The 16,607-nt window shown below is 43.0% G+C and overlaps 2 protein-coding genes across 2 annotated transcripts in view; one reads left to right on the forward strand and one right to left on the reverse strand.

Moving 5' to 3' along the window:
- Positions 1-665: 665 nt before the first annotated feature.
- Positions 666-16,607, forward strand: part of tdrd9 (tudor domain containing 9) — a gene marked incomplete at its 5' end in the record, with an annotated part of 42,144 nt that continues 26,202 nt past the window's right edge. Inside the window, 12 exons of the mRNA XM_080513111.1 lie at positions 666-803; positions 3,875-4,060; positions 5,201-5,384; positions 7,465-7,532; positions 8,134-8,355; positions 9,358-9,480; positions 9,674-9,754; positions 9,849-10,013; positions 10,101-10,204; positions 10,287-10,406; positions 10,535-10,619; positions 10,694-10,751. Coding sequence (XP_080369237.1) covers positions 666-803; positions 3,875-4,060; positions 5,201-5,384; positions 7,465-7,532; positions 8,134-8,355; positions 9,358-9,480; positions 9,674-9,754; positions 9,849-10,013; positions 10,101-10,204; positions 10,287-10,406; positions 10,535-10,619; positions 10,694-10,751 — 1,534 coding nt within the window. The remainder of the gene's footprint in view (positions 804-3,874; positions 4,061-5,200; positions 5,385-7,464; positions 7,533-8,133; positions 8,356-9,357; positions 9,481-9,673; positions 9,755-9,848; positions 10,014-10,100; positions 10,205-10,286; positions 10,407-10,534; positions 10,620-10,693; positions 10,752-16,607) is intronic.
- On the reverse strand, positions 3,715-5,422 carry LOC308142176 (protein RD3-like; the record flags this gene model as incomplete). Its single annotated transcript, XM_080512513.1, has 2 exons — positions 3,715-4,078; positions 5,109-5,422. 2 exons carry the CDS (start codon positions 5,420-5,422, stop codon positions 3,715-3,717), a joined length of 678 nt encoding a protein of 225 aa, XP_080368639.1.

Here is a 16,607-nt window from a genome sequence, read left to right on the forward strand (position 1 = left end):
TGGGATTATATCTTCATGATATGTGTTGTTTTGAGAGAAAAGCTCATTTATGTCTCCTGAGATAGTCAGTCTGATTGTCCTGTCCCGAGAGGTCACCAATGATGTCAGAAATCTGATTGCTCTTAACTTTTAAATGTAAATGTGTGATGGAAAGGTCTATATTTTTGCAAAATATTATTGAAAATGACTACAGTCTCCACGTGAAATGGTTTCATGTGGTGATTGTAGTCATTTTTGAAACATTTCAGGTACAAAATACAGTGAAATATCCAAATATCTTCTTCAGCAAATGCATGTTTTTACAAACTCATGCTGATGACATGGATTTAAGGCTACTTTTCATGGCAGCACACATGATATATCAGCTCAGGACTCTGTTGTGTTTCCTACTCAAAATATAGATTTTTTTTTTCTTTATTTTGTAGACTGTTTGGTGGGCTAATGGAGCCTTATGTTTGACCCCCATTTCATTGGGTCAATATATTTTAACAAATCAAATAGATTTGGAAACTGAAACAGGAGTAATAAGGATTTATATCTGGTTTTTGAACACGTTGTCTGCTTTACGTCCACCGGAGGCTACAGCGCCCCCTCGCAGCTCCCTCGGACACAGCTCAGCACCCCGGAGCGTCGGAAGGGACATGCTGATAAAGAAAACTTGAAAAATGAAGAAAGCCTTCACTGCAGAGCAGATTTCAGACTGGTTCACCTCGGGAACCGCGTTTGCAAACATTAAACTCTCGGAAGAAGTGCCTGAAACAAAAGTAGATGGGACGTCGTCGACACAGACCAGGTATGAAAACGTTAGCTCGCTAGTTAGCATGCTAAGATTCCGTCCGCGCTGCTGTGAGGGCGTCACGTGGCTGACGGTGCTAACTAAAATAATCGTTGACGTATAAAGGTGTCTTTTTGTCAATATATTACTTTATGACGTGTAATTAGACGTTATAATTTTTTTTCTATTACAAAAGTGTTTGTCAAGTAATATTTTCAATTATCGAAACAAGGCATTTGGGGCTTAAAATACTTGAATAATTCTGAATATTTATTGAAATATGATTTGTAATTTAATTTATTCAATGTGCTTTATATAGATATCAAATTAAATTTGCAGTATCTGTAGCATGAGGTCATGAGAACAAATGGTGCTGCAGCACCTCCTGCTAGATGGCGGAGAGTCTAATTGATTATTTTAAAACATATACAAATTATTTTCAACACTACTAAAACATCCATCCATCCATCCATTTTCTGCCGCTTATCCGGGGCCGGGTCGCGTAGGCAGCAGTCTGAGCAGAGTTGCCCAGACTTCCCTCGCCCCAGACACTTCCTCCAGCTCCTCCTGTGGCACCCCAAGGTGTTCCCAGGCCATAGAGAGACATAGTCTCTCCAGCGTGTCCTGGGTCTGCCCCGAGGCCTCCTACCGGAGGGACATGCCCGGAACACCTCCCTGGGGAGGCGTCCGGGGGGCATCCGAAATAGGTGCCCGAGCCACCTCAGCTGGCTCCTCTCGATGTGGAGGAGCAGCGGCTCTACTCCGAGCTCCTCCCTGGTGACTGAGCTCCTCACCCTATCTCTAAGGGTGACTGAGCTCCTCACCCTATCTCTAAGGGGGACTGAGCTCCTCACCCTATCTCTAAGGGTGACTGAGCTCCTCCCCCTATCTCTAAGGGGGACTGAGCTCCTCACCCTATCTCTAAGGGTGACTGAGCTCCTCCCCCTATCTCTAAGGGTGACTGAGCTCCTCCCCCTATCTCTAAGGGTGACTGAGCTCCTCCCCCTATCTCTAAGGGGGACTGAGCTCCTCCCCCTATCTCTAAGGGTGACTGAGCTCCTCACCCTATCTCTAAGGGTGACTGAGCTCCTCCCCCTATCTCTAAGGGGGACTGAGCTCCTCACTCTATCTCTAAGGGTGACTGAGCTCCTCACCCTATCTCTAAGGGGGACTGAGCTCCTCACTCTATCTCTAAGGGTGACTGAGCTCCTCACCCTATCTCTAAGGGTGACTGAGCTCCTCACCCTATCTCTAAGGGTGACTGAGCTCCTCCCCCTATCTCTAAGGGTGACTGAGCTCCTCCCCCTATCTCTAAGGGTGACTGAGCTCCTCCCCCTATCTCTAAGGGTGACTGAGCTCCTCCCCCTATCTCTAAGGGGGACTGAGCTCCTCACTCTATCTCTAAGGGTGACTGAGCTCCTCACCCTATCTCTAAGGGTGACTGAGCTCCTCACCCTATCTCTAAGGGTGACTGAGCTCCTCACCCTATCTCTAAGGGTGACTGAGCTCCTCACCCTATCTCTAAGGGTGACTGAGCTCCTCCCCCTATCTCTAAGGGGGACTGAGCTCCTCACTCTATCTCTAAGGGTGACTGAGCTCCTCACCCTATCTCTAAGGGTGACTGAGCTCCTCACCCTATCTCTAAGGGTGACTGAGCTCCTCCCCCTATCTCTAAGGGTGACTGAGCTCCTCCCCCTATCTCTAAGGGTGACTGAGCTCCTCCCCCTATCTCTAAGGGTGACTGAGCTCCTCCCCCTATCTCTAAGGGGGACTGAGCTCCTCACCCTATCTCTAAGGGTGACTGAGCTCCTCACCCTATCTCTAAGGGTGACTGAGCTCCTCACCCTATCTCTAAGGGTACGCCCAGCCACCCTACGGAGGAAGCTCATTTCAGCCGCTTGTATCCGGGATCTCGTTCTTTCGGTCATGACCCATAGTTCATGACCATAGGTGAGGGTAGGAACGAAGATCGACCGGTAAATCGAGAGCTTCTTCTTTTGGCTCAGCTCCTTCTTCACCATGACGGACCGATACAACGACCGCATAACTGCAGACGCTGCACCGATCCGCCTGTCGATCTCATGGTCCATCTTTCCCCCACTCGTGAACAAGACCCCAAGATACTTAAACTCCTCCACTTGGGACAAGGGCACTCCACCGACCTGGAGGGGGCAAGACACCTTTTTCCGGTGGAGAACCATGGCCTCGGATTTAGAGGTGCTGATCCTCATCCCAGCTGCTTCACACTCGGCTGCGAACCGTGTCAGTGCACGCTGGAGATCCAGGCTTGATGGGGCCAACAGAACCACATCATCCGCAAATTGATGCAATTTTACATTAGAATTTATAAGACAACTTAAAGTAATAAAACACTTTAATGCAAACGGTTGCATATGATGTAATTAATCAGAACTTGAAGATAAATATTTATTTTAGTTTATTGCTTATGGAGCCTAACAGCAGATATTATCTGCTCTGTTAGGAAGATGCTCGTCCTCCCACACTTCAAAACCCCTGATTTTAAATATCCCTGTGTTTGAGACATGACTGTTTGTTTTTGACATTTTTGAAACATGTATTAACCAAATAGAAACATGAAAAAATGCTGCATAACTAGTCAATTATAGATTTTTATTTTTGCTGTTTGCTGCCATGACATTAAAATAGAATTGACCGAAATGGTCACACAATTGTAGTTTTGTAAACATACTAGAATACTATAAGGATAACTGGATGATTACAAAACAAAAATGAAATAAGTCTCAGCCCCTGTTTTCTGGCTTATGTCATTTTATGTTAAAAATACATTTCCATTAGGTTTCTTTTTCACACACACCTTTTCATGTTCAGTTTAAATGATGAAAACCAATTCCATTAATAGAAGCCACAGTGTGTGTGAATACTGTGAATATGTAAACATGTGATGGGGAGCGAGGGTGTCACAGCGTGGTGCTGTACGTCTCTTTGGCCCTGAGAGGCATCGGGTAATAATATGGAAGATCCCAGTCTTTGTGCGCTGTGAATGAACTGGAGTTCCTCATGGTCCGGTCCACGTATCCAGAGACCGTTGGGATCTCTTCTCTCGGGTGGTCTCCACAGTGTGGGACGGTGGGTGTGACGAAGCTCTGCTTCATTTTGTACCGGCTCGTCCAGGTCTGCATGGGTGCAAAGGTGGCGGGCTGCACCGGGAACTCAGCCTGGTCCATGTGCTCCTTCTGGCTCAGGAAGTCTCTCAGCACCTGCTTGAAGATGGACGACAGCTCCCAGGGCCCAATGTTGTTGGAGGCAAGCACCTCACGGAACCTGTGGAGGCGTGCACCAAAGATTTCTATCAGCAGAATGTCGAGTCGCCACATTTGCAGACTGCAGTCGTCATGTTTCAATGTTTAAAGGGCTCAAACTTCTGACATTGACAGTTTTTAAATTGTGTGTTATGAATAAGGTGCAGTTTGTGATAAAAGCAGAAGGGTCATAGTATTAAAGTGGCCTGGTGGTGGGTCAGATGGCATCAGATTTAAGAGCGACAAATAATGTGTGACTTCTAGAAAAATAATTCAAACATAAAGCAAGTCCTTGGTTTAATACGTTATTGTAAATATAATGATGAGGGATGCAGGTTTACTTTAGATTTAGTTTCATATTGAGGTCATATTGATGTGCCACCTGTAATAGAAACATAACACCACTGTCACCAGTGTGGCTTTTACTTCTGCTCTGCATCACTTAGATTTCAAAATACAGTTATTTTAGGTGTTTGGTCCAACTCTGTAGTTGCATAACATGGATCACTGTGGAGCACGGGAGGATCGTGTTCCTTTTTTGAAAGCGGTTAAGGCAGGTAGACCTGGTCCGAGAGTGGGATATATCCCCCACAGCCCTCTCAAAACGTCCCCAATCATGAAGATTTTATCCTGAATGGAGAGCGGCAAACAAGTGTCATGAATATCATGTATGTTCTTCAGTTATCTGGTTATATAAACACACAGGAGTGACCGAGTAGTGGTTTTTTATGGGAAATGATTAAGTAGGTCACAGTGCTCAACCATGTCTAACAACTCATTCACCTTTCTTCCGTTCTGACTAACAGATGTTGAGTCTAAACAGGCCTCACTCAACCTTCCAGCGTGCCCTTCACATGTTGGCACCCTACGTAGTCTGTGTCTGTCATGGTAGCACATGATGGCTTTCTCGGTAGCTCGCCCCTGCCTCCTTTTCCCTTTTGCTCTTCTCCACATCGCCTCCTGTCAGGCCTCGTGTTGACGCCGTAGCAGCTAGCTACTGTTGACAGTGTGCTCATGTGAGGCCTGAGCCACATATCACAGCCACCACACACCTGGAGAGGACAGCGACTGCATGGATCGGGGGGATCTGGGCACACAGGAACTCCAGCTGGTGCAACTCGGATGAGGGGATGAGTGTCCGTAGCCGGGGGTACTTCTGGAACCAATGGAGGCTCGGGGCAGCGTGAGCCAGCCGGTGCTCCCGCTCCACTTCTCTGGCCAGCCGTTCTCGTTCCTCCACGTGCCAGAGGAGCTCTGCGATCAACATGCGGCTGGGAACGACCCCCGAGCTCTTCAGAGACGGCGCCTCCTCCTGAGCTTGTCTCCATGTCTCATGAGGCCATTTCATCCAGCTGAACAGCGGCATGGTCCTCGCGGCACACGCTCCCTAAAGACTGAAGGAGCAGCAACTGCATGTTTGTCTACATCGTGGTGTACACATAGAACATCCACAACAGCAGCTTTGCTTAAATACATTTGAATTCACTGGACTGATTGTTCCTTCATTAGTTACGGCCATTGCAGGCTGATCTGCAGAAATAACTAATTATCTGCATTGTTGTGGCTCTTCAATGCATTTCAACCTTTGACAGTGAGAGAAATAAGTTTAATAAGCTGTCTGGCCGCTGGTTCTTGCTTCATTGTGATGACTTCAGGGAAACTAGCTGAAGTGTTATAGCCGATGGATCCAGCAATTACACACTCTGCAGGTTCCCAGGTCAACCTCAAACACAAACTGTACAAGTGTCTTCACACATTGAGCTGTTGTAAAACAGCTTTTCAGTTTAATGACTAAACTGCAACTCCTCATTATGTCCAGAGATGAGTTATTACATTGGTGCCGGGCTCGGTAAGAGAAGATCAGTACTTACAGCTGTGAAAACTGCACCTCTGACTGTTTTCTGAGCAGTTGAGAAATGGGGAGATGAGCTTTTTGCAGAGTGCAGCCTCCAGCTTCTCGTCTCCATGGATGAGTCTGTGTCAACTTGACTCCAGCGCTTTCTGTTTGACCACGTCCTTCTGTGTCAAATGCCAGATGTCGGCTGCAGTCCTCTTGGACCCCGTCGTGGGAAGCGTTTCTCTTTTGGTCTTGTGCTGACCGTCTTCGTCTTGCCACTGCTCCTGTCACGCAGACTTTTGTTTTTCCAGTAGAGTTCGTCACACAGTGCTATCTGAGAGCTGTCACCTCTCTCCTCCTTTCACCCCTCACTCTCCTCTGCGCAGCGTGCAGCTTTGTTGTAAGCTCAGCTGCTTCGTGGCTTGCGTGAAATGTGTGCATTGGAGAGAGAGAGAGAGAGAGAGAGAGGATGAGAGTGCATATGTGCGCTCAAGCCGTGGGTGTGTTGTGTTCGAGCTCCTCTTCCCACTGTCAGGGTTTGTGTCTGTTGTGATGAAATCCTGCCTTCACCAAGAGTGCACACAGCTGGGAAGGCTCCTGAGGCGACGGAGCTATGGGCCCCCTCCAGCCAACCGAGGGTAAAGTCAAGAGGAGCCGCTGACCGAGTCCAGTTACAACTTGGCACTGAGCAATGAATTGGACAGAGATGCTGGGATTTGAAACCATTTTCATGTAATCATAAGACCGCAAAGGAGCGAAATCGCCATACTTTTATGATACAATAATGAACTAGTCCTCCATGACTTCTTTATCCTCATTGGATGTGTTTATATATTAAATGGGAATTCCTTACTATTGAAAGCTCGAATTCATCCATTTACATAAACGCTGAATCAAAAGATCAGATTAACGCACCAATAACAATCCATTCAGTCGGTGGATCAATTCCATAATAATAGTGTTGAAAATGATTTCACTTGTGTTCATTTAGAAAGTGAAACAAAGTCAGTCTGATCAGGACGTTTGAGAGCAGCATTTCTTCTGAATCCTCCAGGCCAGCTTTGAAAGCATCAGGTGAAGTTACGTAACAGACGTACATAACCCCAGTCAACCCGTGTTTACATGGACTAGGTTATACCTCTATACCGGTTAAAACTTTTCATTTCATGTTGCATATGTTTTGTTTGTTGTTAGATGGCCTTTTTCAGACGTCTAACAAGCATCCAAGTTTTCTACATGCATTGCAAAGAAGACTTTTTTGTTATCCAGTGTAAGAGCCAGTTTAAGATTGCTGCTGTTAGCAGTGGTTTTGTTTATCTGAAAAAAATCTGCAATACTTTTGTTTCAGTTTGGTGGAGGTCTTTGATGAGGACAGCCTGGGAACTGTGACGCCAGATGGAGGAAGAGCCCAAATACCAAAGACTGCAGAACGTGAGTATTGGCCTTTGAGCTGCCTTTTTTTTTTTTTTTTACATTTCTGCACGGTTACATACTCAGATATACAAAATTGTTTTTATCTTTTTTCTTGGTTGAAAAACAGTTTCTAGTCCTCTCCAATTTTGTATTTCTAGGTACTCCTCTGCCTCCACTGGGCAGCTGCACATACCCAACCTTGCCCATAACTAAAAACAGACATAAGGTACGACACAGAGTCCATTCAATCAGCCACAACGTCTAGTGGTCTGATAATCCTCTCATTCACCTGTGATTTTGTTTCTTTGGTCCTTTTGTGGTTTTTTTACTGAAATTGTGGCTATGTCCTCAGGAGATAAGAGCACTTAAGCTTTTACAGTTTCTTCAAGATGAGCACAAAGTTATTTGATGCTGCAGGACAATGTCTAGCTTTAAATAAACCAATCTGTATTTGTCAACAGGAAATGCTAAAGCAGGACGTGTGTGTGTGTGTGTGTGTGTGTGTGTGTGTGTGTGTGTGTGTGTGTGTGTGTGTGTGTGTGTGTGTGTGTGTGTGTGTGTGTGTGTGTGTGTGTGTGTGTGTGTGTGTGTGTGTGTGTGTGTGTGTGTGTGTGTGTGTGTGTGTGTGTGTGTGTGTGTGTGTGTGTGTGCGTGCGTGCGTGCGTGCGCTGTATTTTCAAACTGCAGATTATAAAATCCCAATTACCTGCACTACATCCATCTGTGCTTAATTTGAAAGACTTTATTATTTCAGTGATATGATGCAGCACATGAATGCTTCCTCTGTTAACTGCCTCTCTTTGAACTGTGTGTGCGTGTGCTTCCAGTTGATTTCCCTGATCGAGAACAACTCCGTAGTGATCATTCGAGGAGCCACAGGCAGTGGCAAGACCACTCAGCTGCCACAGTACATTCTGGACCATTACAATGAGAAAAATGCTTCATGCAAGATTGCAGTCACCCAACCACGGAAGATTGGAGCCAGCAGTATTGCTCGCTGGGTTGCTACACAGCGGAAGTGTACGCTGGGTAGTCTGGTGGGTTATCAGGTGGGTGCAACACGCCCCTCTATGCAGTACAGACACCTAGATTAGCACGTAAAACCTGAGCAACACTTTATGTTAGTGAGCATATACCCTCATCAAAAGACCGCAGAAGTCACAAGGAAGTAATGAGCAATTGCCCTCATTTCATCAAATAACATTGACTACATTTCTTTCACAACTTGAAACAAGTGTTTGTGTTCTTGTGTTGACAGGCTCCGGTGCTCTTTGTTGCTAGGATAACTGCTTGTGTTATGCAGAACTCTGGAACTGTGTGTCTAATAATAACCGTCGTCTCCTCCGCTCGGTGTAGACCTTTGCACTTGAGTATGATGTTACTGACCGTGGGAGCAATAATAAACAGTAAATATTGGTAGAAGAAATAATTCTTGGGTAATGTAACACAACCTTTATATTCTGGTTTCCGCCACTTGATAGGAGGCCTTTCTGCAGACATTTTGAACATGTTTTTTAAATTGTGAAAGCTGTGTAGTCCGTAAATTAAAAGGTCGTCGCTCATACCTGAGTCGGCCACAGATGGTCATGTTTGCATTGTAGACAGCAGTTTCTGACGACTTCTAAGCTACACTGCAACTTGGAAATAAGTTGACTGTGTGATGTCAACCGGCATCCAATCAGACATGACAGCCACTACGACTTTTATCGTACACAAGAATGTCATCCTGCATGACATTTTCATACACTGCAAGTGCTGCAAGGAAAGAAATTAATGAAGCTAACTACGAATTAAGCTGTTTTGGGGTAAAAAAAAAAAAAAAAACAACAACAAAAAACAAACAAAAGGAGGAGTACAGAGGTTTCCAACCTTTACAACTGTTTTTCCTCATTTTCCACCAAAAGATGCTTCTGTGCAGCCACCAAACACATCGAACCTTCAAAATGAAGATACCATTTTGAAGGTTCAGTGTTTTTGGTGGTTCCACAAGAGCAAGACAATACTTAAAGAACAACTAAACTAAATTTAACTCGTCCTTTCATGTATTTAAGGTTGGCCTGGAAAAGACGGCGACTGAGGACACACGGCTGATCTACATGACGACTGGGGTGCTGCTCCAAAAAGTGGTTTCAACCAAATGCCTCACAGAATACTCTCACATTTTCTTAGATGAGGTAAAAGAAATGGTTTTATGGTAGTTGTAACACAAAAATCAAGTTCTATGTGATCCACTGCAGTCCCTGTTTAATTAGATTGTAAATAACTTGCAGTTGTTTTCTGCCTTGTAGTTGGTCTTTCCAGATTTTTTTGCTGCTGTAAATGTGCATTTTTACGTGATTCAGTGGTATAATGAATGCCTCTATCAAGGTTCATGAGCGAACAGAGGAGATGGACTTCCTCCTGCTGGTTTTGAGAAAGCTCCTTCATTTCAACTCTCATAACGTCAAAGTAAGTGTTGAGTTAAAGGAAATATTTTACAATTTCAGTCATCATCTGTCCTATGTACACTTACACCCAATACCCCGTTTTGTTTTTTTCACAGATAATCCTCATGTCGGCTACCATTAACTGCAAACAGTTTGCCGAGTACTTTGCCACTCCAATTCCAGGCGGAATGGAACCAGCACACGTGTTTGAACTGGAGGGGGCGCCCTTCTCCATTGAGCAGTTTTACCTGGACGACCTCCTCAAAGTGTTTCCTCACAGGGTAAAATGAGGACAGTAAAAATGGTCGGTGTTGCTCACATTTCATTGGCTGAAGCCAAGTTGTTTGAATTGTGTTTGTCTTTGGCAGATTGAGAGTACTCGGCCAGAAGAACCACGCATCTCAGACGAGATGTACAACCTAGCCATCAGTCTGATCCAGAGCTTTGATGAGGTGGAGGGCAAAGACACCAGGTGAGGATGTCATGACTCATGGGTATAAACAGGGTTGTCATTTACCCCTTTTTCTTTTTCTTTTTTTCCCCCCTGGGAGTAGTTCTGGAGCCAAAGAGGGTGGCAAAACTTCATCAGACAGAGGCAGTGTTCTGGTTTTCCTTCCTGGTTTACTTGAAATATTCTACATGCAGGAAGCTTTGGCCAAGCTGGTCCACAAAAGGTAAGTCTGTTGAATGTTTTTTCATGTTGGGAGCAAATCCTGAAAGCCAACGGTTACACCACAGATGTTAAATGAATCTTGCCTAATGTTTAAAGTTGAATTCACACCGATGTGTTGCTACCTTCCAGGCTACAGGTTTATCCTCTGCACTCCACTGTGACTCTAGAAGAGCAGAACTTTGTGTTCCAGCCATCTGTGCCTGGATACAGGAAGGTAGGAATCCACCGATCTGACTCCGCCATGTGTCCAGTGTACATGTTGGACTGGTGATCTTCTTGTTTTCACAGGTTATACTTTCCACCAACATTGCAGAAAGCTCAGTGACCGTCCCAGACGTCAAATATGGTGAGTTTTATATTTGTGTAGACTCATTGGCTGTGAATATACACACAGACACATCCATTGAACACATGGGGCCTTGGGATGCCACGTTACAACAAATAAGAGCATTGGGCCTAAAGCTGCTGCAGAGCAATTGAACTGCAAAATGAACAACAGTTGCAGGCTTAATATTTACATTCTTATTATGTAAGAGAAGGCATTAAATGTGTGTGAGCGCGAGGTTTATAAAGCGGGTAACACTTTGGAATATGTTGGGATAAAAATTATTTTGTCTAAACAAATGTCTTTTAACATTATAGGTGTCTATCGGCCTCCCTCTGCAGATCACACTTTTTATGATCAACTTGCTGAAGTCTTGAATGAGTGCAATCACAACAAAGAACTATTGCTTATGGGTGATTTTAATGTGAATTGGGAGGATAAAACCAAAAGGAAAAAACTAAAAATGATTACCGAAAAATTCCACTTAAAACAACTAGTAAAAGACCCAACTAGGATTGCAAAATGCTCAAGTACACAGATTGACTTGATATTTACTAACAGAGCAGAAAGAATAACGAAAAGTTATCATTTAATTAGCGGCCTGTCCGACCATAATTTAACTCTGTGTGCTAGAAAACTGTCTAAAAATAGATTTAGGAACACAGCAAATAAGACAAAAATCTGCAAGTGCATACCGAAAGCTAAACAAGAAGAATTTGCAAGTGAAATTAATAGTTTGAATTGGGATGATGTATTATCCTCTGATGATCTGAACTATGGGTGTAACACTTTCACTAACAAAATTAATTCTGTGAAAGAGAGATTTAGTGTGAGTGTCAACACACAATTTAAAAACAAAAATAATTGACCTTGGTTCAATGAGAATTTATGGAAGCTGATGAAAACTAGAGATGCTGCACTGAGGAAGGCAATTAAAACTAGAAGAGAAACTGATATGCTGGTTTATAAAGGTTTGAGGAACAAAGTTATCCAAGAACTAAGATCAGCTAAATCCCGATTTTATGTCAATATTTTAAATGAGGCAAGAGGCAACATTAAATTGATATGGGAAAATATAGATGATCTCACAAGGAGAAACCATAAATCTATAGGAGATCTTATATTAAAAGTACAGGGAGAGTTAATTGAAGATAATCGTGTTGTTGCTTCTGCTCTTAATAATTTTTTTCTTGAATCTGTATGTGAACTTGGGAAAAAATTTCCAACAAGAAAACTGGATGTTGCTCCACTAGATAAAACAGCCCCGGTCTTCCAACTGGTAGAAACAAATGTGTCACAAGTACAAAAAATCATCAGCTCTCTGAAAAGCTCCAAATCTAGAGATGCTTTTCACTTTGACACCAAGTTTGTTAAGTCACATAAGGATATTTTATCCTGTCCTGTCACTCACTTAATTAATCTCTCTTTTAAACGTAGTCTTTTTCCTGAGGACTGGAAATGTGCCATTGTCACACCTGTTTTTAAATCTGGAGACCGCCTTGAAGCTAGTAACTATCGACCTATAAGCATACTGCCAGTATTTTCAAAATTGCTGAAAAGGTTGTCATTGAACAACTGACCTCATTTCTGAACACCAGCAATTTTGGTCTACATTGTATGCAATTTGGTTTTAGAGCGAACCATTCAACCGAGACTGCCTCCTTACATTTAATAGAGCAAATTAAACCACGGCTCGATAAAGGAGGAGTAGTTGGTGCTGTATTTTTAGACCTGCGTAAAGCGTTTGATACAGTTAACCACAGTGTCTTAATATCAAAACTTTCTAAATTTAATTTTTCGCCTAGAGCTCTGGCTTGGATCTCGTCATATTTATCAAACAGGAGGCAATGTGTTAAAGTCTGTGATGCACAGTCCAGTTACAGGACATGTACTATGGGAGTCCCACAAGGATGGGTATTAGGTCCTTTATTATTTAGTCTTTATATTAATGATCTTGCTGAACAATGTGCTGATGTCGATCTGCAGATGTACGCAGATGACACTGTTGTTCATGTACATGCTAAAACAGCTGACTTAGCAGCTGCTAAGTTAACAACTGCACTGGAGAGAATCACTCTTTGGCTTGATCAATCATGTTTGAGTTTAAATGTAAACAAAACAAAATGTATGTTTTTTTCTAAAACCATGGTACAAATCCCTGATGTTGAGATTCTCATTAAAGGTGAACGAATTGATATAGTTACTGAATTTAAATATCTTGGCGTGTTTCTGGATCCAAATTTAAATTTTAAGAAACATGTCAAAAAAATGGTTAAAACCATAAAATACAATTTAGTTAATTTTAAACACATCAGAAATTGTCTCTCTCTGGATGCAGCCAAGATATTTATGCACGCCATGATTCTGTCCCGCATGTCATATTGTATCACCTGCAGGGGGCAGGCTGGTGAATCTACTCTGAGACCTCTGGAGTCTTTATACAAACAAACTTTAAAAACACTGGACAAAAAGCCAATTCGTTATCATCATTGTAGGATCCTTGAGAAACATGAGTTATTGAGCTTTGAGAATTTTAGGTTATTCGCCAATTTGTGTATGGTCTATAAAATTTTTAATGGTTTGGCCCCACAGCCATTATGTGTTTTTGTCCACGCTCGCTCGTCAGATTCCATCAGATCCACTAGAATATCCTCCATACGAGATTGTACCATACCATTTCGCCGCACTGTAGCGGGGCAATCTGCTTTTTCTGTAAGAGCCACAAACCAGTGGAATACCTTACCTGACGCCGTACGGGGCAGTAGCTCTCTCAGAGTCTTCAAATCTAACCTAAAAAAATCTGTTAAAAGCTGCTCAGCTCTGCAACCACTAGCTTGGTCCTTAGACTTCTTTTTGTGTGTGTGGGTGTGGGCGTGGGTGGGATGAGGGAGGTGGGGGGAGTTGCACGCAGACGTGTGTAGCCATGTTGTTGTGGTGTTTTATCCCTGTATACTGTTTAATCTGTCTTGTTACTGTGTTGTATTTTTGTGACCTGCCAAGGGACTACAGATGCAAATTAGCTTAAAGCTACAATCTGGTATAGTGCATCAAATGGCAACATTTATGTTTTAACTGTACATTGTCCCTTTTAAATGCATTAAAGAATGAATTAATTAATTATTTTAATCCTCTTAAGAGGTTAATCATAACCATTGTGATGTGAAGTTATAACTGGAGTACTTTGAGACTTGGATAGAAGGTAGAAATACAACACAGGCTGTAGACTCCAGGACCGGCCCCCCTCATACAGAACACACACCGAGTGTAGGGTCACAGTTTGACGACTAATACAAAGCAGTTCTACGTTGCCATATGGTGTCCTGTTGTGTTCTGACTACGGTTGTTCGCAAAGCTTGCACAGGAGTCAGCGGGTGACACATGTTCAGGGAATTACTCTGTAAAAAATTTACAAAGAAATTAAAGAGTGACGAGTCCAAAGTCCATACTGGAAACTGGAGCTTTAACCCTTGTGTGGCATTGGGGGAAAAAACGTCCACTTGGAGTAATTTTTCCTCTTAATTTGACTATAACTTTCACTGTATTGGCTCAAATGGCATGATTTTTGCTGAGGAAGCTTACTTTTACATGCAATTTAAAAATTTGATTTTAAATTTTTCCCTCGGTCAATAATGCACTGTCGGCAAAAAAACTTCCTTATGTGGCGTTGGTGGCTGTTTTCATCCACTAACTTTGACCCCTGTAAAAATATATCAGATAAATATTTCTTCAAAATTTTTTCACATAAATCTGTTAATCAACTTCAGTCCTGATCAAAACTACCAAATATTAAAACATTTTTTTAAAAATGAACCCTTTAAATGCCCATTTAGAAGATGAAGGCACTGAAATGGGGAAAAATACACACAAAATGACTCATTTTCAAAATAAAATGTGATCGGATATTGGATTCTTTTTACATGTTATTACAGTCTTGGATATGTCAAAGGTTAGTAATGTAATTATCTTTGAAGCATATTTAGTTTTTGTGCAAAATCAGTTTAAAAAAAAAACTCCCTGTTGTGGCGTTGGTGGCTGTTTTCATCCACTCACTTTACAGCTGTAAAAACATATCAGATAAATATTTTTTTTCCGATTTTTTTACATAAATCTGTTAATAAACCTCAGTCCTGATACCAAAAAGTATTACTTTTTTTAAATTAACCTTTTAAATGCCAATTTAGAAGATAAAGTCACGGATATGGGAAAAATACACATGAAATTACCCATTTTCAATATAAAGTGATTGAACATAGGAAATTCTTTATTTTTTTTATCTTACATTACAAACATTCTGAACTTTTGTGCAGCAGCAGGGATTCAGTCCTTCCAGCAGGACTTGCAGCATGTGATCTGGTGCACTTTGCATGTGTGCCCTCCACAACGGCTGCATGTGTCCACTTCTTTTTCACCCTTTGCACAAGATGCAGGCCCCCCTCTTCCCTCCTGACCTGCTGGTGGCTGCTGATGGCTCTGGCTCTTCTTCTGGTTCTGCTGGGGCAGCTGCAGCAACCTGCATTTCTCACCAGTGCGGCAGTAACTGCTGCTCGAGGAAGATGCTCTCTCCTCAACACTGCTGGAGACACCAGAGCGTTGCCCAGCTCTTCTAAGAAAAGCCTCCTCTTGCAGTGTTTTCCCTCATTCCACGAGGGATCCACCGCCAGGAAGATAACCAATGCAATAGGCTGAGACCTCAACTATGTTGAACAATGACGCCTGGGGCCACCGATTGGTCTTCCTTTTGACGCTGTAGGTGCCGACAAGCTAAAAAGATAATCGAAGAAGAAAACAATAAGTCCTGATTTCAAAACGGGAAATAGCTGCACATGGCATATGGAAACTTCATCAAAACTAAAAAATATATATCTTTTACAAGCACAGAAATTCAGTAGAAAGCAAACAGCAATAGGATGCATGTGGTAAATATGTATTGGCACATACCTTATCTTGATTGTCAACCCCGTCTTTGCAGCGGTTGTAGGAGACGACAATCTCTGGCTTCTGCTTTGAGCCCTCCGTCAGCGCTGGCTCCTGGTGTCTTCTGCTCAGCAGGATGGCATTTCTGCCTTGTTTCAGAACATAGCTCACAGCTGTGGTGTTCTTGGTGAAGCCAGACACGGAGGAGAGAGCACCTCCACCTTTCACCTGCACAATGTTGGGTGGCAGCTCCGGCTTGTTCTTTCTCACAGTTCCAACCAAGGCCAATTTCCTCTTCAGGAGCTCCTGGGCAAGTGGGTAGGTGGTAAAAAAAGTCGAGGGTGGAGCAAAGTCAGCATCGGACTCTCCTGAGGTGGTGGTGTCTGAGGAGGATGACTCTTCACTCTCCATTATAAGATCCAGGGCCTCTCTTGCACTGAATTTCCTCTTCATGTTTCTCCTGCTCTTCTCACTAGCAAATGGCCAGCAGAACTTATGCACGTGCTGAAATAGACTTACCTTGTTTATGTTTATGTTTGGCCCAGGTCAACTCTGTGAAATCTGAGTGCCAAGGGACCTCTTCCCAAGATGAAAAGGCCACCTGGCCAGCACTTTGTTTTTGTTTACTCTATGTAGACTCTGTGTAGCTCCGAGAACTTGGGTGCATGTTTACATTTTTTAGCTATATCAAGGTCAGTGCACAAAGGTCACACACACACACACACACACACACACACACACACACACACACACACACACACACACACACACACACACACACACACACACACACACACACACACACACACACACAGAGACACACAGACAATGGGTGATTTTGTGTGTATTTTTCCCATATCAGTGCCTTTATCTTCTAAATTGGTATTTAAATGGTTCATTTAAAAAAACATAATAATTGTTGGTAGTTTTGATCAGGACTGAAGTTGATTAACAGATTTATGC

Source organism: Blennius ocellaris, assembly GCF_963422515.1.
Source record: "Blennius ocellaris genome assembly, chromosome: 17".
In the NCBI taxonomy this organism is placed as follows: domain Eukaryota; kingdom Metazoa; phylum Chordata; class Actinopteri; order Blenniiformes; family Blenniidae; genus Blennius; species Blennius ocellaris.